The sequence below is a fragment of the Calonectris borealis genome, chromosome 23 (assembly GCF_964195595.1).
Source record: "Calonectris borealis chromosome 23, bCalBor7.hap1.2, whole genome shotgun sequence".
Lineage (NCBI taxonomy): Eukaryota > Metazoa > Chordata > Aves > Procellariiformes > Procellariidae > Calonectris > Calonectris borealis.
The window spans coordinates 1313161-1335605 of record NC_134334.1 but is presented as its reverse complement, the minus strand read 5'-3'; the positions used below and the strand labels follow the sequence as shown (position 1 = coordinate 1335605).

General features: G+C 43.9%; 1 protein-coding gene across 1 annotated transcript in view; it reads left to right on the top strand.

Moving 5' to 3' along the window:
* The window catches only part of PRDM16 (PR/SET domain 16), a 216387-nt gene extending 194953 nt beyond the window's left edge, over positions 1–21434 (top strand). Inside the window, exons 9-16 of the mRNA XM_075172177.1 lie at positions 2455–2542; positions 6675–6844; positions 8790–8867; positions 14891–15060; positions 15865–16039; positions 17327–17557; positions 18538–18712; positions 21251–21434. Coding sequence (XP_075028278.1) covers positions 2455–2542; positions 6675–6844; positions 8790–8867; positions 14891–15060; positions 15865–16039; positions 17327–17557; positions 18538–18712; positions 21251–21385 — 1222 coding nt within the window. The 3' untranslated portion in view covers positions 21386–21434. The remainder of the gene's footprint in view (positions 1–2454; positions 2543–6674; positions 6845–8789; positions 8868–14890; positions 15061–15864; positions 16040–17326; positions 17558–18537; positions 18713–21250) is intronic.
* The last annotated feature ends 1011 nt before the right edge of the window (positions 21435–22445 follow it).

The window sequence follows — 22445 nt, the reverse complement described above, 5'->3', positions numbered from 1 at the left end:
GCAGAGCGATTATGTCAGCACGGGGACGGTTCGCTTGAGCGTTCGAAGGACTGCGAACAACAAGGGGTGGCGTGGCCTTCACTGCCGGCTGGAAAAGCGGGCCAGGAGAACAGCACCTATGTCACTGCCTCGCTGCTATTGTACGGTTGATAACTGTGGGAAAAAATGATGTCAATGTCTGGGCAGGCCAAAGAACTGTCAGCTGAGATGAGGATTAGCGAGCCCTCGTTGCTTGCTATTAAGAAAGCGTCTCTCGCTTTGCCAGCGCTCTCAGGGTTGATGCTGTGTTGCTTGCTTACATGCTTACCATCTGTGATGGAAACGGCTACATCACAACCCGGGACGTGTAACGTATTCTGTCTGGGACCCACCGTGGTCATCTCCTCCTGGAAAAATAAGTAATGATGTAAATAGTCCAGCATTTATTTTTGTAAAAAGTACTTCTGGAAAAAAACAAATAAATGGGATAGAAAGGCAAAAGCTTCGCGTTAGCTTAGGATCCTGCCACCTCTGGGCATTCTCAGTAGGAATGTTAAAATAACATGGGTTGAAAAAGCCGTTGCCAATTAAAATAGCAGCCTCGGGAAAACCGTAAAGGTCCAGAAGACAGATGGAAGTGAAGGATGGGGGCATCGTTTGTTGCATTCCATGGGATGCATATAGTTTTAGTAATACATTAAAATAGAAAGTCAGTGGTGGAGTTGCTTGCGACTCAGACTTCTGATGTAATGAGCTAAACAGCAGAGCTTCCAAGTCCCGGCTTAAAAAATATGGAAATATTTTGTTTCTAAACTTCTCTTTATCAGGCTCTCTCACATCATTTGGCTCCTTCGTTTTTCTCCCAAAGGCCACTTAAATCCTTGACATTTTCTCCTGGTGATATAATTTAATGCAGCCAGACAGCCTGAAATCAGTGCAGTTTTTAGCTCAGCCTTGTTAAGGTAACGTTCTCAGGCACTGGGCTGAAAAGATCAGCTTAATCCTCTGGTCACTGCGGAATTCAGCTCTGACGAGGAAGTTCGTACGTTTGTTGTGTTCTCATTACCCGACGGTGGGAGATGGCGAAGCTGAGTGAAACGCTGTGGCTTCACTGAGGTTTTCGTTTCTGGTGCAGGTGGGGCTGTCTCCGGAGACGCCTGCCGAGGTCCAGGGGGCTTCCCCGGCCATCGTAGCTGATTGCCGCGCGCCACGGGGTGTAAAGCTCCACTGGTTGGGGTGTTGCTTGCTGTGGTTTACTGTTTTACCTTGTGTCGGGGAGAAAATTTTACGTATTGTTTTAGAGGTGGTTGTTTTTCTGAAAACTCATGCCCGTAAAAACACGTACCTTCCAAAGCACAGTAATTCTGACTGCATTTCAAATCCAGCTCTTCTCTTTTCTTCTACCTAAGAAAAATTAAATGCAGATTAAATACAGTTCACTAAATGGCACTCTGCATGACTCTTCTTTTAAACTCTTTGGTAATTTGATCCACACACCAATCAGCTGAAATGCAGCAAAATAATTTGCTCTCATTTATGCTGGACTAATGTAGTTAAAATTACTCTTACTATTGGATTTCTGCTGGTTTAGCTGAGGTGGACTCTATTCCAGTAATTTAAAGATGCAGCTGCGTTTATTGGAGTTACTTTTGTAACACTTTTTTCCCATAGAGGACATTTCAGTTTCTCTTTTTGGTGATTCCACACCACGGTTTCCCTGCAAGTAGAGTATTTTGTGAAAGCAAAGCCAATATTTTCAAAAACAGGAGCCTAACTTTAGGATCATTTCTGCATAGTAAGGTGCTTAAGCATGGAGTATTTGAATGCACCAAAGTGACATCAGAAGAACTCGGGTTCCTAAGTCACTTCAGAAATCTCCCCCCAGTTCCTAACTTTTTAAATTGTTGTTCACGTAAGCTTGCCAAAGAAACTCAATGCAAATTATATGTCAGCTGCAAGGGAGGAAATAAATATGAAACACCTAATGATTTCAGCACACTTGGGACTGCAAAGTCTGGCCCAGTGTTAACTCTTAAGATAAAGACAAACTTTCAAAGACATTTTTTCCGTGCCGTGGCTGCCTGCTGTGGACTCTAGAGCTTCTCCCACTTAAACATTGCATTTGCTGTAAATGCAGCTTTTTTCATGACGTTTCAGAAAGGCAGAGGCTTATAAACCACTATAGCAGAGGCATTAGTTCTCACATAGAAAGATGAAAATGTTTTCTTAGTCATCAGTCTGATGGCTAAAAAAATACTGCCCAAAGGAGGGGCTCCATTTTCATATTGTTTCCAGTGCCTTTTGCGGGGTAACTTGTGGGTCATAATTTGTAGTATCCACTAGAAGGGGAAGAAAGACATTGTGTCAGTAGGAGAATAGCCTCATATATATAATTTAAACCTCTGCAAATGGTTTGGCTGTTTCTTTGCTGCCTGTAGCCCTGTAAGGTATGTAACCCTCTGTGTTGTTGTCCAGCAGGGTGGAGAAGCGGAAGGTGACAGACCCTGTGGGTGCCCTAAAGGAGAAGTACCTGCGACCCTCCCCGCTGCTTTTTCACCCCCAGGTAAAAGCAGTGACGTTATAATGCAGTGTTGATTGAATGCCAAGAAGTTTGAGATGGAGCTGGTACAAACAGGGCACTTGGATCAGACCCTTTCTCATCCAAGGGCCTGACTGGAAACTCCACTATTTTCCACTACTTACTTTCAGATACTTTTAATTTCATACCTGGTTTGAGGATGGTGGTAGTTATGCCTTGCTGTTTCTTTTGCATGAACAGAAGAACAGGGATGAGGTCTGGACAACTCATACGGTCTGCCAAACTCCCCTTTCACATGCCAGAATGCCTACGTAATTTTTCCATTGGGAGCACCTGGTGCAGTCATTTGCAGTAGTGCAAAGTGGAGAAGGACTGCCCAGCATCCAAGCGGTAGCATTTTACACCTGCCTGACGTTCCTTTACATCATCTAGAAGGCGTGAAAATGCAGGGCAGTGGAGAATCAGGGTTCAGTTCTGCCTGCTCCAAAAGGTGATGGGTCACTTGACGGAGAACTTGTATTTTCTCCTTCCTGCGCAGCTGCTCTAGTGGCTGTTCTTCTGACGGGCATTTGCTCCCTCTGCATCTCCTTCAGGTCTGAGTCACTGCAGAGCAATGGGAAACGCTGCTGGCCAGCTTTCCCCTTTGACAGTGGACCGGGAATGCAGCCCATCAGCCCACACTGCCGTACCAGGCTTTCACCCCAGCGTCTTTGAAAGGCACAGCTAAGTCCAGTTCAACCAAGACTGTTCACAAGAATCGACCCCAGTGTACAAAACCCCTTATCTTACAAGGGGTAGCTAACCTCTCCAAGAAGCAGTGTTACTCTTTGCCCTTAGATTCCTTGCTCCATAATGATAATGCAGCGAGTTCTGCCAGACGCTGCCGACATCCTCTCCGGTGTGACGGTCACCAGCTATCCTTCGTCTCCCCTGCTGTGAACACATGCTGGGAGCTGAGCTCTGTGGTCATTATTGTACTCTCCTTTATATTCACATGCATTGTTCTCCTCTGATAATGTTTCCCACCTTAGATAAATAACTTGCAGGTTTGTGGAAGCTGGATCCTGGTTGCTTTCACAGCTAAACTTAGTTCCCTCATTGTTTCGCATCAGCCTCAGAGTTTGGTTAATAACTTCCCCCGATTTTTCCTTCATACAGGCTGGATAATGGTGACAGGCTGGCCAGGAACATCCTGTGTTTGTGTGAGTTAGAATAGTGGGGATATCTGCCTGTAAAGAATCTGATAGCAGGGAGGAGCTAGTGTGGCAAAGCAACCCAACAAGACGATGAGAAACGTACAGACCCTGAGTAGGAGCAAGCATTGGGTGGAAGGTTATTAACATTGTTCCTGAAATCCTGACCACGTCCTCTTCCCATGGCAATGAAAAGATGTGGAAGGTCTGGTTATCTCTAATAGCTTATCACACAGAATAGCCTAAAATTTACAATCACTCGAGCCTGAAACTTCCTGATAACTAATTTTTAATAAAGCGGGTTGCTGTGTAAAGATCACTCGATCTAGAGAGTTGCTTGTTCCCATGCTATGTAATCAATTGGGTATTTCAGATACGGTCAACGGAGACAGGTCATTTGTTCAAGAATATGTAAGATTTTTACTACCAGATCCCCATCCGATACTATCCTGGATCTTTTCCTAAGAAATCATATTTTCAGGGGCTCCTGCTTCTGTCTTCTTCGTTAAGTCCAATGTTCATATACCGGGTCAATTAGAGGCACGCTCTGAGTGTGTTTCTCTCACTCCAAACACGAGTCTGGTCTCAGCCTTTTCTTCCATGAATAATTCCCCAGCTCTCGTAGAGGGCCCTGGGTGGGATGTGATTAAGCCAAAAGATGTGATAAAGACTGAGCATTCAGAAGATGCTTTCTCTCTCAAAATGAATTTCAGGCAACTTTTATTTCTTAGCCAGTCATTGACAGGAGTTTCTCTGCTCTGATGGGAGTTATTCTTACATTGTCTATTTTAAATGAAACTCTGGACAACGTAAATAAATCGTGTAACTTTTTGATAACTTAATGGAAAACCTTTTCTCACCTGTTAAGTTTCTTTTCTTCTCCCCTTCTTTTTTATTATAACCAGGCAGTTGTTCCCTAAATAGCAAAGTGCCTTTACCACTGGAGAGGCTATGGCCGGTGTTTAGAATTTTAAAATAAGCCTACGGCTATCAAGCCAGCAAACATCTCTGACTAAGTGCCTAAAGAACAGGGCATAACAAAAGATATCTCCAGGTACTCCAGCAAAGGGCTGAGTGGCATAGCTCTGAAAGATCCGGATAGCATTTTAACATGATGGTTTTGTTACATGACTGGCAGCTGGGGCAGAGCTTTTGCTGTAAATGATCAAGTAACCTTTTCAAGTGGCTGGCGCTAAGTATTACTTACTATTTATCATGGGCTGGGAGCCTCCAACTAAGGGGCCGTGGATCTATTATTGGGAAATGGGTTTTACTACTCCTCTTTTTTACAGCTTATGAATGGTTGTCAGCCTTCCACAATGTATTCTTTGGTGATTAAGACAACTTTTTTTTATAGTCATACATTTTAAACAATATCTTGGCTCTCTTCCCCTCCCCGAGCCCAGTTTAATAAAGTGTAAACGTGCAAAAGGTCAGCCCTTCCTGTACAATAGAGCATCTCGTTTTGATATATGGCTTCCTACTGCCTTCCGCTCGCTCGCTGTCCCCCCAGCTCGCGGGCTGACTCTCCATTCAGGCTCCCACTCCCCCAGCGCTCCCTTCTTTCCCGCTGATGTCATCTGCAGTGAGGAGGCAGCTTTATTGCTGCCTTGTTTGTTTTATCCGTGTTTTCTGCTTGGTATCTTGAAAGTGCTCTCAAGAGTGCATAAAATTGAACGTTGGCGATGTCAGCGTAGTCCTCCGAGTTGCATTTCTCTCTTGGATTTGGATTTCCTGTTTTGCTCTAATGAAAGTAAAAGTGGTTTTCTTTAGGTAGGATTTTTACACATATGCTTTTTTTTGCACGCAGGCTGTCTTTTTTCTTTCCTTTTTTGCTTTCGCCTTCTCCTGTGTCTCCAGGTTTTTCCCTTTCTCCCTCTTTCTGGTGTGGTGTTTAATCCAGTGTTTATGTAAGAACATGGCCATTGCCGAGTCATACAAGCGAAAGCTGGTAAAGGCACCCAGAAACGTTTCGTTCGGCATCCCATCTCCCGGCCTGGGTGCCTGCCACTCCCATCCGAACGGGCGTTCAGTGTGTCGGTTGGGGTCCTCCTAACCGTAACTCATCCAGCCACAGCTCCCATAGAGTACTTTGGCTGGAGTTCCCTTTCACTCCAGGAAGCTCAGCCATCTCCCACCCATCCTTCCATCACCTTTACTGGCTTCTGAACCTTTCTTACATGTAATTAAAATGTTGGCCTCTTCGCTAGGCAAACTCTCTGTGGACCCACTCCATCCTGAGTTGATCTTAACTCCTCCTCTTCCCAGCGGCTCCCTCTTCGCCCCTCCAGCCTCAGCCTCTCCTACGTCTCAGCTCCCTGATCAGCGGTCAGGCGTTCCCCCGTGCTCCTTCCCACTCCACTTTGGCCAGGATTCTTCTGCCTCCCGCCCAAAACTTCTCTGTCCTCCCTAACCTGGGGTCGTCTGCCTGCCTGCCGGCCCGCAGCTCGCTGCTGCTCTGCCTGTGAGCCCCTGCGGGGGTAACGGATGCTGTGGGAAATCAAACCTCCTTGCTCTCCAAGACTTCGTTTTGAGTTGGAGAGGAGGGTTTGGGCAGTGAGTTCTACATCCAGCAGTTGACGACGGTGTCTAATTTCAGTGTCATCCCTGGCAAAAGGGAAGCCAAGCTTATTCTGAGATAATTTTTAATCTGAAATGCTGAAAGTGAGCACATGCAGATTGCAGAAGGGAAACAAGTGCCTAATTTCTGAGATCTAATGCTTACTGCGTGGCTTTGCCAGTTGTATCTTTTCTGATTTCTCTGAGCCCGATACACGATTTCTCTCTTTCCTGGCTGGATTCAGTGGCTCCGTTTCACGCTGTGCAGCTAGCTTCTGAGAGTAAGAGCAAACATCAGCAACAGTTGATGACCAACATACCAGTGCTAAAAGACATGTTTTGTGCATCAGATACTGTTCTTCCTGTGGATATTTATGACATGAGGTCTTGCCTTGTACTTGTAGATGTCAGCCATAGAAACAATGACAGAGAAACTGGAGAGTTTTGCAGCCATGAAGGCAGACACTGGCACTTCCCTGCAGCCCCTTCCACACCACCCGTTCAACTTCCGATCTCCACCACCCACGCTATCCGATCCCATCCTGCGCAAGGGCAAGGAGCGTTACACCTGCAGGTAAGGGCCTGGGCACCCCGCCGAAGCGAGACCGTACCCCCAGCTTGCTGAGGCAGCCCTGGGAGAATGCCACCCCGGCTGGGGAGCTGCTTCAGACACCGGGAGGCACCAGGGCAACTTCACATGGACATCTTTACTGTCTCGGCAGGGGTGGGAGGAAAAACAAGGAGCAGCAGAATTAGAACAGAGCATTCTGATGACTAATTCTCTCTGAAATAGCTTGTTTTGTCTGGTAGAAAATCAGCATCTTCTATTTTCTTTGTAATTTTTAATAACCTTGAGAGCAGATCTGGAGATTCTCAAGCAAACAGAATTCTCCAAGCCAAGTCTCTTGTGTATGGTAGCAAATGCCACAGTTTCCAATGCGAGTGCAATCTCGGCTACGTCCAACTCAGCTATGCAAAACAATGGAATTTAAAAAATGGCATATAGCAAACAATTTTTTTTTCAAACACAATTGTATCCGCAGAAATACTTACATATCCATTGCAGCTCTAAAAGCTCGTATCGGAGCAGATCACTGGGGAGTAAAAACCTACATCTGCTTACGCAGTTTTACCTGCAACTACTAGAGGTTCTTGTGGTGGCTCCCACTGCCATTTTTCTTGGCTGCAGTAAGAGGGCACATATTTTGTTTGATGTATCTCTTATGTTCAACTTTGCCACAAAAGCGATGGGCTCAAATTTCAGCTGAGTATTTAGAAATTTGCGGTTTCTACCTACAATAGGGACTAAACTTACATTTATATATACACTCACAAGTTAACACTTGGATTTTCATTGCTGATGAACACTCAGATTAACCATCCATCTTCAGGACATCTGAAGGTGCTGAATGTCTCTGAAATTAAGAAAATCTACTCATAAGTTCCTTCCACAACAGTAAGCATCAGGTTTCGTAGTCACAAAATGTAACCCTTCATACTTAATATTTTATTTCCCAATTAATATTTTTATTTATATCTCCCTTCCTTTTGAGTTTACTGTGAATCAGATTCATTGTGGAATACAGTTTCTTCTCTTATTTCATCTCCTGTTGCTGCATTTCCTTATTCTAAGCAGACTGTCGGACTCACAGCAGTATATCCCGATAACAGTAACACAGTGCTGCAGCATTTATCCTGAAGAAAATTCTGTGAATTCCGAGAAGGATGATCAAGTAGATTCTGTATGATAACCAACTAAACAGGGCTATAAAGGAGATCTGTAAAAATCTCAAGCGATGGACAGTATGAATAGGCAGTGATTAAACACTCCTTATCCTAATGCAGGACCGAGGTAGTGTCGAATGCAGTTCCTGAGTGACAGGTTCTAACAAGCAGGAGGTTCTTTTAAACAACACGCAGTTCAGCAGAGGAACTCGTTGCCATAGGAGGTTGTGGATGTACAAAGCTTATGTGCATTCAAAAAGCTTTTAGAAAAGTAGATGGAAGAAACTCAGCAAAACGGCATTGAGCACAACGGTTCAACCTTAGGAGGATCTTCAACTTCAGATGGAAGCTGGGAGAATATATTGGGGATGGGTCACTACATCCTTACTGTGTTCCTGTATACTTGCCCAGGCCTCCAAGAGAAGCTACTAAGTCAGCCAGCATTTGGGTCTGACCGGCGTGTTCTGATCGGGTGTTTTCTTTTTCCTGCCCTCCCCAATGATGCGGCATAATCGACTGTCATTCTCTGTCTGTGATGGAAATGGGTTACACCGGTATCTCGCCACTGCAAATCCCGTTATTCTGGGGTGGGTGTTGCTCTGTTAGTTTTTACCTCCGCATCTTCCTCCCTGGGTTCATAGGTGCTGAGGGTTATTAGTGCACAAAGGGATTTTCCGATTTTGGGCGCGGTATCAAAATGAGTGAGGTCGGTGGTAGCTGGTGATAGTGTTTGTAAATGATCTGGTGTGGCAGGACTTGCATCACTGACGGTTGCTTTGGCTTTCGCTGTCTAGGTACTGTGGTAAGATCTTCCCCCGCTCAGCGAATCTGACACGGCATCTGCGGACACACACTGGAGAGCAGCCCTACAGGTGATGTTGTCCCCCAGATACAACCCCTTTCCCAACACACTCCTCATTCACCACTGTGTTATTTTTTCTCCTTTCTATAAAGCTGTACCAACATAATACCGCAGTCCTGAGGCATTACATATAATGATTCATAGGATTGTATATTATGTGTACCAGCCAAAAATAATCAGGCTTGGCAGCTTGAAGATAGACACTTAACTTATATTTAGATGTATGCTGGCAAATGAGTGGTCTGATTTGCAGTGTTGTTTAACACTCACATTAACCATTCATCTCAAGGACAGCTGAAGGTGCTGAATGTCTCTGAAAATCGGGCTGTTTTGAAGGGCTTGCCAGTAAGTTAACTGCTGGGTCTAGCTAGATTTTTATTTTCTTTTCCTAATGCATATCAGAGGTGCCTGGAGTAGTGGATCAAAAAACAAAAGAAAAGCAAAGCCCTGTAGTATATCTGCTTTAAAACCTGAGTTAGGGAGTGTCCTACCTTCAATCGCAAAGTTTAAAAAGAGCGCTCAGAGCGGGGAGATGCGCACAGCTTCACGTGTTCAGTTGGGTGTCTAAGGTAGAAGGCTGAACTATATTTTCTGCTAGTTGTGGACAAGGTGATCTGATTTTTATACTTCAGTTTGCATTGTGTCTATGCAAAAGGGCACACGGCAAAACTGCCCATCTCTTCCTGCGGACAGGACCCTGCACGCAGGCATGGCGTTCCAGCCTGGGCACACACCGGCGCTGGTTCTCATAAAGGGACTCCTGTTTAAGGGAGTGTTTTAAATTTGAATAAAACTCACAAGAAAATATGTGTAAGTATGTGTGTGTGTATATAGGTATGTGAAGGAGTATTTCTCATGGAAGAGCAAGTGGGAATTTTTTCCCCCTGTGTTTTCTCCTAGTGTTTTGCAGTCAGTTTCAAAAAACTTTGGCAAAAAATACGCTTTGGTTGATTTCTTGTTAGAATAGGTACATATATGAGCAAAACTGAATGAATGATGAATTGAGAGCTCACTGAAAATCAAGCATTGTGTTTTCCATAATGCGGGTAAGTATTTTGCGCCTTGTCAAACAATAGTAACAATTCAAACAGTTTCATTTTTGGTAGCTAATATTATGGTATTTCCATACAGTCATAAGTTCACAACAAAGCTAATGTAATAGTTGTTATATAAAGAGAAACACAAACAAATTTATGAGCAGCAAAAGGCCATGTGGTCAAATACATCAAATTTTTATGCTTAGTTTAACTTAAGAAGCTACTCTCTCCCACATTGTAATCCCTGGTACATGCGGAGTCAAATTTTTTTTCCATACAGAGTCTTACAGAATTTTGAGTGTAGACATTAGGTAAATTAAAAATGAAAAACCCCCTCTCCAAAGCAGACATATATTTTGGAACCATTCCCCCTTCTGACTTTTTCAGTTGCGTTATTTGATATGCCTTGAATGAATACTGTGTATTCACTATACACCCCTGTCTGACTAAAATGCTTGCTCCCGATTATTCAGAGGTTGTTAGTTCAGTTTTCTTCCAAAAAAGGAGACTTGCAACTTAACAAAGGTTAGGAAAATAAAGATTTATTTGATCTGGTCTTCTCCCAGAAAATGGCCTGTGTGTTTTTTTTGTAATAGAGGTTTGACTTCTGGACAATGTTGCATTATAATAGCACTCCTGAGAGTTAGTGCTACGTTTACAGAAGAGCTTAATTATCATTGATTTTCTTTTGCTCTCAGAGAACTGAGATTTCCAACTTTTGCAGCAATAATTGTTTTGAAAGCTTGTTTTTTAAGTGCCGACTTTATGGAGTTAAAAGGAGGTTGCTGACTTTTCAGTGTTTTGCTGATGTCTGTCTTATGGCTTTTCTTTTGATTGTCTAAATGTTTTTTCTTTTGACTCTGTCAGTGTTATATAGTCATCCAAATACGAATTAAAATGTTCTTAAAGCTAACATAAACTGACCAAATGTCCAAGTGTAGATCAAGAAACAGGCAGGCCAGAAAATAAGGTGCTTTGGTTTTGATTCCTGATTGTCATTGATAAGTGATGTGTTTTTTACCAAGTCACTTAAACTTCCTAGGTGTCTATTTAATTATGTATAGAGTAGGAATTAATAGCACATGAGCAATAAGGAGGCAAATTAATTCTTTTTGTAAAGGGAAAGTGCTACATGGTTTTTGAAGAGTAGGAAATACCTGGCAATGCTCTTTACTTTCTAAAAATCAAATGATTTGGAAAGGCTCAAAGACAACATGCTATACAGTGAAATTCGACATGCTGCTTCTCGTTCTTCTTTTCCACACCAAATCTAAAATTCAGTAGTACGTATTTCAAAACCCGGTGGTAAAAAGGACTATCAAACGTAACTGTTTCTTTCAGAGAAATGCAAAATAAGTTGGGCTTGTAAAATCATGTCAGACTTACCTGGAAACTCGGGTTGTAAAAAATAGGACTTGTTGGCGTTCTGAGCTTACCAAGCAGAATCCAGGAGAGGCAGTTTTTAGTGAAGCTCCTTATGCTTGGAGCACACGAACATAAGGGTGTATTGTTGTCGTCGGTTTGCTTCTTCGTTTTGTTTTCATTCTGTGGAAGCACAGAATCACATAAGCTACATAAAACCTGGACTGGGAACAACTAAAAGCTATTTGATTCAGCCAGACTTTATTTTCTTCTTTCAAATGTCCGTTCCCTCCAGGATGCCATCTAATTGATTCTTGAGTTACACCCAATCCTGAAGCATTGCCTGTGAGGCTGTGATTCCTCCTATAAAGATGTGCTTCCTGACGTCTGTTTTGAATTTGTTTTTCTTTAATTTCCTTTTAGGCCCCCGTGTCCTGTTATCTGCATTAAGCTGAAACTAACAACTAAAGCTGACGTCTACCGTGTCATTTAAGATTGCACATAGTTTAATAAAAATCTCTTCTTTCTCATTTTCTTTTTCTTTACATGTAGCCTAAATTCATCCCTGGTATAAACGTACTTGAGATTCAGGAGTTACTCAGAGGAAGAGTAGCTTCCTCCGTGTGTTTTATGCTTTGTCACTGCAATTCTGTCTTTACAGCTCACATTGATCATCAAATAAGTGTAGAATTTTGCAAGTGCTGTCACGCTGTCGAAACTTTACAAAGCATGTTACCAAATCCTTACTGTCACATTTGAAGTGTTACCAAACTGTCGTCGTCCTGTGGTGATTAGCTCAGTTACTCGTTCTTATGTTACGGGGTTTTGCTGTCTATTTTCCCCCTTCCAGTCGTGTTGTACCAGGTACCTGAGTTCCCTCAGGCTCTGAGGGTTGCCCGCCGCTCCTCAGAGCTCCTGAGTTCCAGCTTTGGCTCGTTCTTAGCTATCATTCACTCCCACTTCATATTTTTTTAGCCCATTGGTGTGTTACTTTAAACTGATACGGAAGAAACTTAACTAGCATTTTGTCAGTGTGTTTACAAAGCAAATATTGCTTCTTTTGAGTTTTATTCTTCTCCTGCCTCTGTGTTCACCTCCTCCCTGAATTTAAGCTGGTTCCTCTGTCTGGGTCATTTATTTAGATTAAAACCAGCAGAGATCCAAGTACCGACCCCTCTGGGACCACAAATAATACAGTACGTCTCCCTCATCCCTTTGCTTTCAGACATTAGCTATTGCTCCTTGCGAATGCCCCTCTGTTTTCTATTTTTTTAACAAGCTCTTTATCCTTTCTCCCTACCCTAACCTGGATCCACATAGCTCATAGTTAGAGCAAGGACCTGTCAAAGGAAACTTTTCAAAGACTTCCTGAACATCTAAATAAATTGACGTACAGGAGGCCAGATCGTTCTTGCCTTGCGCACGCAAGCGCTCTTTGAAGTCACTGGAACTGCTCGTGTGAGTAATGTAGGCGAGACCCGGCGTGGGTGCCCGGGGCAGCTCGGGAGCCCCGGTGCCCCTGCGGTGCCAGGCACCAGGCAAACCCGAATCAAGGAGAGTTTGGCTTAGAAGGGCGTAGAGCAGGCAGGAGTGAAAACCTTGGGCGCCAGCAGGGACGAGGAGGGGGCTGCTGATACAGTACAAGTAGAACGAAGCTGGGCAAAACTGCTTGTGAAAGTCCTGTGGAATAGCAGGGATGTGGGGGTACTGGCTATTTTGGACATTTCAGTTTTCTGAAGTGCTGTAGAGTAGAAGCTGCCGAAGCCTGGCAGCTCCTGAGAGCAGATTCATTGGTTGCTGGCAGATAGGAGGAGAATAAGAGCTGGAGATCTGTGCCTGTTTAACTCTCCGTATATAAACTGCGCTTGTTCTTGCTGATGGTCAAATATGTTTTCTTTAGTTGTTCAATTTGTGTTTTTTGAAAAAATGAAAAAAAAACTTTTGAAGGCTGAGAAAACTGTGGTTTAAAAAGAGGTTTTGCTTTCTTCCTAGGTTAATCATAATAAAGGTTCATTATCTGAAATATCTTTATTCTTTTTGGTGATTTAACAGTAGGAAATTCAGAGGCAGACATGGAATCCATAAACATTCAGCAAGAGAGAGCGTTTCATAAATGTATCTCTGCTATTTCCAAAAATAATACCAATTTATTTTTAGAGACCAAATAAAAATCATGGCTGTAGCACATCTGGAAATTGTGTGCGTGTTTCACAGCATAGATTTTTCACGCTCGCACCTCCTTCCCGCATTTGAACCTGTTGTGTTTGTAGGAAACAATGCTATGTCCGTAGCGTCAAGGCAAATCCCGTTTCATACTTGAATGACACAGGCACAAGGTAAGTCCTGTGCGCCCTCTTCCCATAATGAACTAATGGCATTCCTAAACGGTGCACAAATGCCCCACCATCCTCACGCCTTATCAAACAGCAGCTCAGCTCAGTGGGACAAATTTTGTCTCAGTTAGAGGAGCACAGCGCAGTTCTGCTAAAGCAGGCGGTTTTGTTCTGGAATTACGCGGGCTTAAGAACAGTTTCTATTTTGTCCCGTAAGTGTACAGGATTTGCAGAGGTCTGTAGCGGAGAAAGGATTCTACTTCTCATGGGTTTTGGAAGTAGAGCCATGAGGAAAGCAGCTTTGTTGAGGTACAAATGACATCTTTAAAGGGAGATCTAATGAGGGATTCAGGCGGATTCAAAGAGGAATTAGATTTTCTGTGGCTTTAGTACTGAAACTCTTCATTGTGGCTCAAAGCTGCCCTCTTCAGTACATCGGCTGCCTTCTTGTTGTGCACTGGAAGAGAAGTAGAGGGCTGAGTTCACAAGGCACCACGGTTTAGCAAAGCCTTGTTTTTATTTGGAGAGAATCTGAATCCAGAGAGGGGGTGGCAACTTTGAACAAGCTTCCAACACATCTACCGGGGGTCCTGCAGAGGTTTGTTTCAAAGAGGGAACATTTCTTCACTCAGCAGTTTCCCTAAACATTCTGGCTTGGCTCCTTACATTCCACGTTTTTTCATCATAAACCAGATATTCACGACATAGGAGTAAATCTTATCCTGTTTGGAAACGACGGTGTATTTCTTGGGAGCTATTGTACTGTAATAATAACCATAATTACCTTTAAAGGCCTGCTGTACTGCCTACATCTTGAGTACCACAAGGAATTTCACAAATAAATCTGGAGTTTTCTGTATGTCCAGATAACTGTGTCATGTAGGGATATGCTAGCTAATAACTATTTTATACATTTAACCTCCCTTCTTTCTTCTCCTTCTGTCTTCTTTTTCCTCCCTCCACAGCCATATTTCACCTACTTCCCCTACAAAAAAAGAAGAGTGGAAGAAATAAATTCACCTTTCTTATTTTTGCATTCATGTGTGGAAAAGTAATTATTTTGTTTTAAATTCTTATTTGTTTGGACGACTCACTTCTTAATTAATCCTAATCCTTTCTTTGTGCTCCTTGAGTAACAGTAATATCAGATTTGTCTGGAATGATTAATGCCTCGTGCTTCCCAGGTCCTCAGCTGAGTAAAGATTTATGGACCAACGTTTTCTGGTTTTCTGATAGTCAGATTTTTCTTTCTCTTTTTTTTTCTCACGTTGCACTCTTTGGCATTTGCTTCTATTTTTCAGGTGTAAATACTGTGACAGGTCATTCAGCATTTCCTCCAACCTCCAGCGGCACGTTCGAAACATCCATAACAAGGAGAAGCCATTCAAATGTCACCTGTGTAACCGATGCTTTGGACAGCAGACCAACTTGGACCGACATCTTAAGAAACACGAACACGAGAATGTTCCAGGTAGGAGAGGGCGTGACTGTGTGGTTCTTTTGGGGCACTGGAGGGAGAAGACACCATGGTCTGGTCTCTCTGGCCCTTGGGAAGCCTTTGTGGAAAGCACTGTTTCTTAAGGCTGAATATCATTAGAGAGCAAAAAACAAACGCCAGCTCCTCACGCAGCCAAAGATGCATTTACCCACAGTGCGCAGTTGTAACACACGCGCACTCATGCACAGTACTCAGCCCTGCCAAGCTCTTGTCAGGTATTACTTACACGTGCCCTTTTCCAATCCATAAAGTAGCGATCGTGATACTAACTTCCCGGGGACTCTGTCCAGGGAGCATAACCTCACATTGTGAGATCTCCTGGTACAATGCGGATGTGGACATGTCAAGCTCTACCAAGGGTTTTCAACCTGAAATGCGTTTGTAGGTATGTGTGAAGTTCAAGAAGATAAATAGACTTTGCCTTAAGATAAAAACGGAAGGAGGAAATTCCTGTGCTGAAGCCAACTAAGTGATTTCCCAGCCTAGGAAAAAACATGTATTGAAAAGTTACAGGCAACAGCTATGCAATGGATAGTGGTTCTTAAGTGGTATATACCATCCGTAAATGCTAAATATCACCTATATTTCTTTCTGTAGCTCAAGTCTGGAAAACATGAACTTCCTTTGGCAGCTTTGGTCTGTGAGATTTCTCTTAAATCATTAGTATATAGTGAGAGGATTGTTGCGTAACGTTCCTCCTTTATTTTTCCTCTTAATAATAGCTTTGACAGGATCTGATTGTTTCTCCTGTTCTCTTTTCTTGTTTCTCTCACTCAGTGAGCCAGCACTCCGGAGTCATTACAAACCACCTTGGGACCAGTGCCTCTTCCCCAAACTCGGAATCAGACAACCATGCACTTTTAGATGAAAAAGAGGATTCATATTTCTCTGAAATCAGAAATTTTATTGCAAATAGTGAGATGAATCAAGCATCAGCTTTAGCAGATAAAAGGTAGACAAACAAACAAAGTTATCTGGTGACATGTATTGTTAACACGGTTAAAAGACCAGTCAGCTTCTGTCCTGCAGTACTTGATTTAAAACGCTCAAAAGCGAGAAATGTAACAGTTTGGAAGGAAAATGCATTCAACCTCAGGCTCTAAGCCCAGTGTTAAGTCTTTTCAGAAAGTGACTTAGGTTCGGAGGGCTGACACCAGAGAGCCACTAACGGTTGGAGACGTGGCTGCGATGGGGGGAGCGACCAGTGGAGCAAATTTCAAGAGAAGTTGCACTAGGAGAAGGCAGGCAGGCTGACTGCTGCCGTTGGCTCCAGCGCAATAGTTGTGAGGAAACACAATTTCTTCTCTAGATAAAAATGTGGTTATTGAACCATTACCTTCTGCTGTGAAACCACGTGGCCTGTTCCATCACCGATCAGAGTACTGAGTAAGGAAACTGGGGGCACCTGCTTTTCTAGTCTATTAGTTTGTTTCAAATCTATCCATATCACAAGCCTTATTTTGACTGAGTGATATTTCACCTGCTGCTATCCTGTTTTCACAAATAGCTATTTAATGCCAATACTAAGGTTTAAGCCCAAAATGTAAGTATGAGAAATCCACATGATGATGTGATCCTTGTAAAGAACGGTAAGAAGTGTGGAACATGCTGACATAAAATTTCTGGTGAAGATGTTAATCTTATTTTATGTCACTTGGTGGCATCCTGTTGGGTTCCAAGTCCATAGCACTGGTGATCCCACTCTCGTTAACGTAACATAAAACTGCTAGTTTTGTGGAGTCCTCTAGGTCCATATGGGCATGAATAGCAAAAGGAATATGAGAGAGAATTTAGGCTGGCTGTTAGATTACACCGTGAGGAAGCTTCCTCCTTCTGATTGCTCGAAGGGAGATTGTTAGAATACAGTAGCTCAGAGAAGGAGGAAAGCCACTTGTCCCAGAGATGTTATGTTTTAAGAGATGGAAAGCCATCATTTAAATCCAGACTAGACAAAATTCTAGTTTGAAAAGCATTGGGGTTGGTATATACTTGACATGCTTATTAGCCCTTAAGACACTGTGAAGGCTGATTTTTAAATGGCTGAAATATATTGGTTTTCCTTTTCCTTGCAGTTTAAATAATACGTATATCTGCATAAATATGTCTCTGTGTTCGTACATATGTATAAAATTATCAAAGTCTTGCATTACAGTGAAAAGGCATGACTTACGCATTTGGCATCTTTTCTTTTTTTCTTTTCTTTCTTCTTCCCCCCCCCGCCCTTAACCAAATATTTCAGGCCAGAAATCCAGGATATTGATGGCAATTCCCAGTGTCATGGATTAGCAAATGAGAAAACAGAAGATGTGGATGATGAAGATGAAGAACTGGAAGAGGAAGATGATGACAGCCTGACAGGGAAGTCACAGGATGAAACGGTATCACCCACCGCGGAGCCCCGAGGAGCCTTTGAGGATGAAGAAGATGAAGAGCCCACATCTCTCACCATGAGCTTTGACCACACCCGAAGGTGAGGGGGGCCATTCCCTTTGAGAAGTCTGTGGGGCTCAGACTTCTGACCCTGTGTCAGTGGTAGATTGTGAGTGCTGCTGTTTTATTTTTCAAGCCATGTATCATACCTCCAGTTTGATTTAAGCATTCACTTGAGAGATTCCATTTTCACCGTGGTGGGGGACATGAAACAAGTGGACTGCAAGGAGAATCTGTGATAAGGTGTATGTCCAAGACCTGAGAAGTTCGTGTCAGGAGAACAGTCAGTCTAACACAGAAAACAGCATTTTCAGGGTACCACAGTTCAGCGGATAATGTCTTTCTCTCTAAAGCAGCGGGCAGGTCAAAGGAAGAGGCATATGCATGCAATCCGTTTTGCGCTGCTCTACCCATTTTAGTTGTAGCAAAATGTTGTTGACTTCAAGTGGAGTTCTCAGAGCTCTGGGAAAAAGTGAAGCTTTTTTTTTCCAAGGTCGAGCCACATCTAGACACCTTTAAAATTAAAGTTCGTTGCACATAGTATAGGCTTAGCTTTCTTTTTGCCTCAGTTTGCCTCAGTTTCCCAACTGGTATTTGTAACAAATGTCCCATGATGCCAAGTAGTATCTTAATTGATTTCAGTGCATCACTATTTTCATTGCAACTCAAAGAAAATGCAGCAGTGTTCTTCAGACATTGATCCAGTGTCAAACATTTCAAGGAGTGGACAGCAATTGGACATCTCCACACAGAAGACCAAAGTGAATTGTAGCCACGTTGACTCTCCAATATCTATAGCACTAACGCTTGTTTGTGCATAGTCATGCTCTCCACTTTTTCTTTGCTCCTTGCATTTTGTGTCGTTCTCGTGTTTGTCTGTCTGTCAGTTCACGCATGTGGCTGTGAGACCCCCATGGTATGTGCATGCAGGCACTGGGCTAGCAACACTCACGTTGGCTAGATGTGAACGCTGAGATGAGCTAACAACAGGTCAACCCCTTCCCCTGGTCATTGGTACAGGTGTATTGAGGAGGACGAAGCCGGCTTGTTAGATTTGGAGCAGATGCCGAATTTTGGGAAGGGGCTGGATCTTCGCAAAGCAGCCGAGGAAGCATTTGAAGTTAAAGATGTGTTTAATTCCACCTTAGACTCTGAGACAATAAAACAGACTCTGTACAGGCAGGCTAAAAACCAGGTAGGTATATGACAGAACATTTTATCTAGCTTGCCGCCAGCACATGCGATAGGATTAGCCAGCAGCTGGCCTCCTTTAGCTAAGGTTTATTTTCCCCTTCCATTCTAACTGTAATGCGTGAATCACATGTGAACTGTGTCTTGTTGCACCTATACTGAAATAGAGGAGAAACGGAGTGGGCATCAGTTTTAGGTCACCAGATCAATTTATCATTTAGCCTGTGCTGTGCGAACATGCTTATATAGAAAGATAGAGGCATCTGTCTGTTTTTATCTGTCTGTATAAATGTTTTTGTAACTATTATTTATTTATACTTTGGGATGGGTCTTCAGCTGGCATATACTGAGAAACTCGAGGTTTGGTCTGCAGAAACAGGTTTGGTTATAAAAGGTGTAATAGACAATAGTATTTCCAGCAAGTCTAGAGGACTTCCTCGTTTATCTCCCTGATTTCCGAAAGCAAACCATAAAATGGAAATCTGCCCTGTGAGCTAGACCAGTTCAGACCCACCAAGAAACCTCAAAATGACATCTGAGCACCTGTTGGAGTTTTGAAAAAAATCTGGAAGTATGGGGCAGATCCATTTGTGCTTTCTGCTTTTTCATTAAACCAAAATACTCAGTCTAGTTTTATGAAGTTGGTATCTTGATCCCTACAAAAGGATTGTCACAAAAGAGCTGTTCAATGAAGTTGCATCACCGGACTGGCCTGGAGAGCGCATACTCAACCCTTCATGGGGGATGAGTACAGCAGCTAAACTTCAAGCAACAGAATTTGTCATGAAGTCTATTTTAAATGTCCAGCAAAGCGGTAGCTTAATGCAGTTGCCAAGCAGAACACGATTTTTGATTTATCATCGCCCAAAACTTGTGAAATTCTTGTCCTCCTTCATAGTAGGTGCTAGTACTGAAGCTGGGGAAGGTCTGCTTGAAGATAGGACACAGCTTTTTTCCGGGTGAAACTAATGTAAACACAAGCCACTTGCCTGACTCTTATGTGTGTCCTGTTACTAATATGCCAAATGTACTAACTGTTTAGGAACAGCTTGCTCATTTAAAATTTGTACTATGTTGTTAGGTCCAGCCTATGCTTGGGTGGGGAGGGGGTATTTTTGGTTTTTGAATCAATTCTATGAGATGCAGACTGGTTACACTTAAATCACAATAAGTAACTTGAATAATTCGAACCATCTCTTGTGCAGGAAATGTAATAGTAAAACGACATTTGTGTGAGCAGCACAGCACTCCTTTGTGGCTGTCTTTCTTTTAAGCAATTTTGGAAGCGTGCATGTCCATAACACTACAAAGCTGTACCTCTTCCAGCACACACCTACAATACATGAATGGGTTGACTTGACAAGTAGCTCTGACTCGCAGCTTTTAAGAGGAGAGGCTAAAGTTGGATAACTGGTTAGTATTGTCACCATTACAGCTGCGTTACTAAGGGTCCTACTGTACTGAGCGTTGTACTGATGTCCCAGATAATGTATGGTCTTCGTCTGTCGCCCTGCAAAGGATTGCGTGTGGGTGGGTGCAACCTCAGTGTGAAGGAGAGGGCTACACGGCCACAAATTCATTGCAAAGTAGGGGCATACATTACGCCGGCTAGTGTAGACGAGGGAGGGTGGGGACCATGTCCTCCTCTGTTTCAGATCGTGGGTGGCAATTACATTGGCTTTCACCTCCAGTGTGTGAGGTTATCATCCACCTAAGTCTTCACATCGCTTGCGTGGGCTGTGAAGGGACGCAAAGGTGTATGAGCCAAGTAGTCTCGGAAGAGGGAGAGCATCTAGGTTACAAGGAAGCAAGCAGATTGTTATAGAGAAAACAGAAGTCTCCATGCGTTTTTCTGAGCAGACGCTTTTAACTGTTTCACTGCAGCAATAAATGTGCCCCGACAAGGACATAGGAACACACTGGTAATGCCAATGAGCATTTCGTGCCTATATTCCTAAATACCTGTGCGCAGGTTTCTACAGGCGCCAGTGGGCTCACAGCCAAGCCAAGTGAGTCAAGATGAGTAGCCTGCTGCCCGCAGCTCCCGTCGGGTTACAGCGAGCGTGGATATTGCTGCGCCATTTCTGGGGCCTGTGACAGGGCCCTAGCCTCGCTTAGCCACTTGCTTGTCTGTAGGAGTACTTCTTTTAAGAACAAAACCAAGTAATTGGCATTCTGCGTGTAGCCGCTTTCCCCTGAGAGCAGAGCCTAGAACCAAGTGTGTGGGTTTGTGACCAAGTGCAGAGCTGGCACAGAATGGATTTGGTCCTGTAAAAGCCAATGGGAATGATGGCGTCTCCTGGCTAACCCTACACTGCCCATAAACTCTGTGGCAAATCGGAGTAGTTGGAGTGATAGGTGTCATCCTGGCGTGTGGATGTAAATTTAGACCTGCTGGCCAGGTTCTTAGCCCGGGCCAAAGGATACGGGCAGTCCTGCGCTTCCTCTATGGTTAGATGGTGCTGTGCTTCACAGGGTTTGTTACAGCCTGTCCTGCGTGTGTATTCACACGTGTCCTCTGCATTACTCTCTTCTCCTCCAGGCTTATGCAATGATGCTGTCCCTGTCTGAGAACGCTCCCCTCCACACGTCCTCCCAGAACTCTCTGGGGGCTTGGTTGGACATGGCAGGAGCAGCTTCAGAGTCGGGGACCTTTAACCCCATCAACCACCTCTGAGAGGTCAACAAGGCACTGGCCAGAGTCCAAGCGAGGAGGCGGTGGTGCTGCAATTATCCTAGCAAAAATCCTAGCAAGCAGAAGATGGATGAGAGGGCCTCAGGGAGTCGTCTGGACTTTGGGCTGAGAAGGAAACCTGTCGCATCCGACCTACAAGTCCTGCATTTTTATCTATCCAGAGTTTTCATTTCTAATTTATCAGAATGAACCTCTCCAAAACTGCATAACCCCGATGCAGCCCTAGGATTTCACAGTCTACAGGAATAGCATGAGCAAGACACGAATTGCAACAGTGCAATCAAATATTGGCCCCTCTAATGTTACAAAACAGTATCACTGAGCCGGTAAAGCCTGCGTATAAATGAAAGCTTGAAACCGTTCGGTAGCATTTCCTTTTAATTCAGCTGATTAGTGAAGTAATAAGGAAAGAGAGCCAGGTGTGCCCTATCCCTGGTGCAATTCTGACATAGTCAGTGGAGTTATACCAGGGAAGGGTAAATTCAACCCATTTAATTGACCCCCAAAAGAATTTGAAATTCTGTGCTCCCACAGAAAGACCGTCCTATCCTTTGTTCCCCACAAAACATACTGGCACAGTGCAAAGCTGCTCGAATGCGAGGCCACATTGCCTGCAGTCGTGATACACCATATGCAGTGTCCCGGTTGAGAACTCTTCAGCCTGGAGCGTTGCTGAGGTTGGGGTTATCGACGTATCGTGCAAATACGTGGTTCACGGTCATCGGCTGTGCCCTGAATGCCCTTCGGTCTGTGCCTACGCTGCAAGGTTCAGAGTGCTTTCCATCTCTGCTAGTGCCTGTGAGCCCAAGCTGCCGCTTGGACTTGGAGCATCCAGGGTGTTTCAGAAGAAGCCATGCTCAGCAAGTCTGCTGGGGGGGCGGCACGCTGCCCTGCGCCGGCCCGCGTGCCCCCGACTGAGCTGCCGAAAATGCTTGGACTTTCCAGTCAGAGCGGTCCCGGGGTAAAGCCTTATTACCTGGAGGGGTGTAGCTGTGTGCGAGAAAGCGTGTACGGTGGGCGAGTCTCGCCTTAAGAAGGGCAG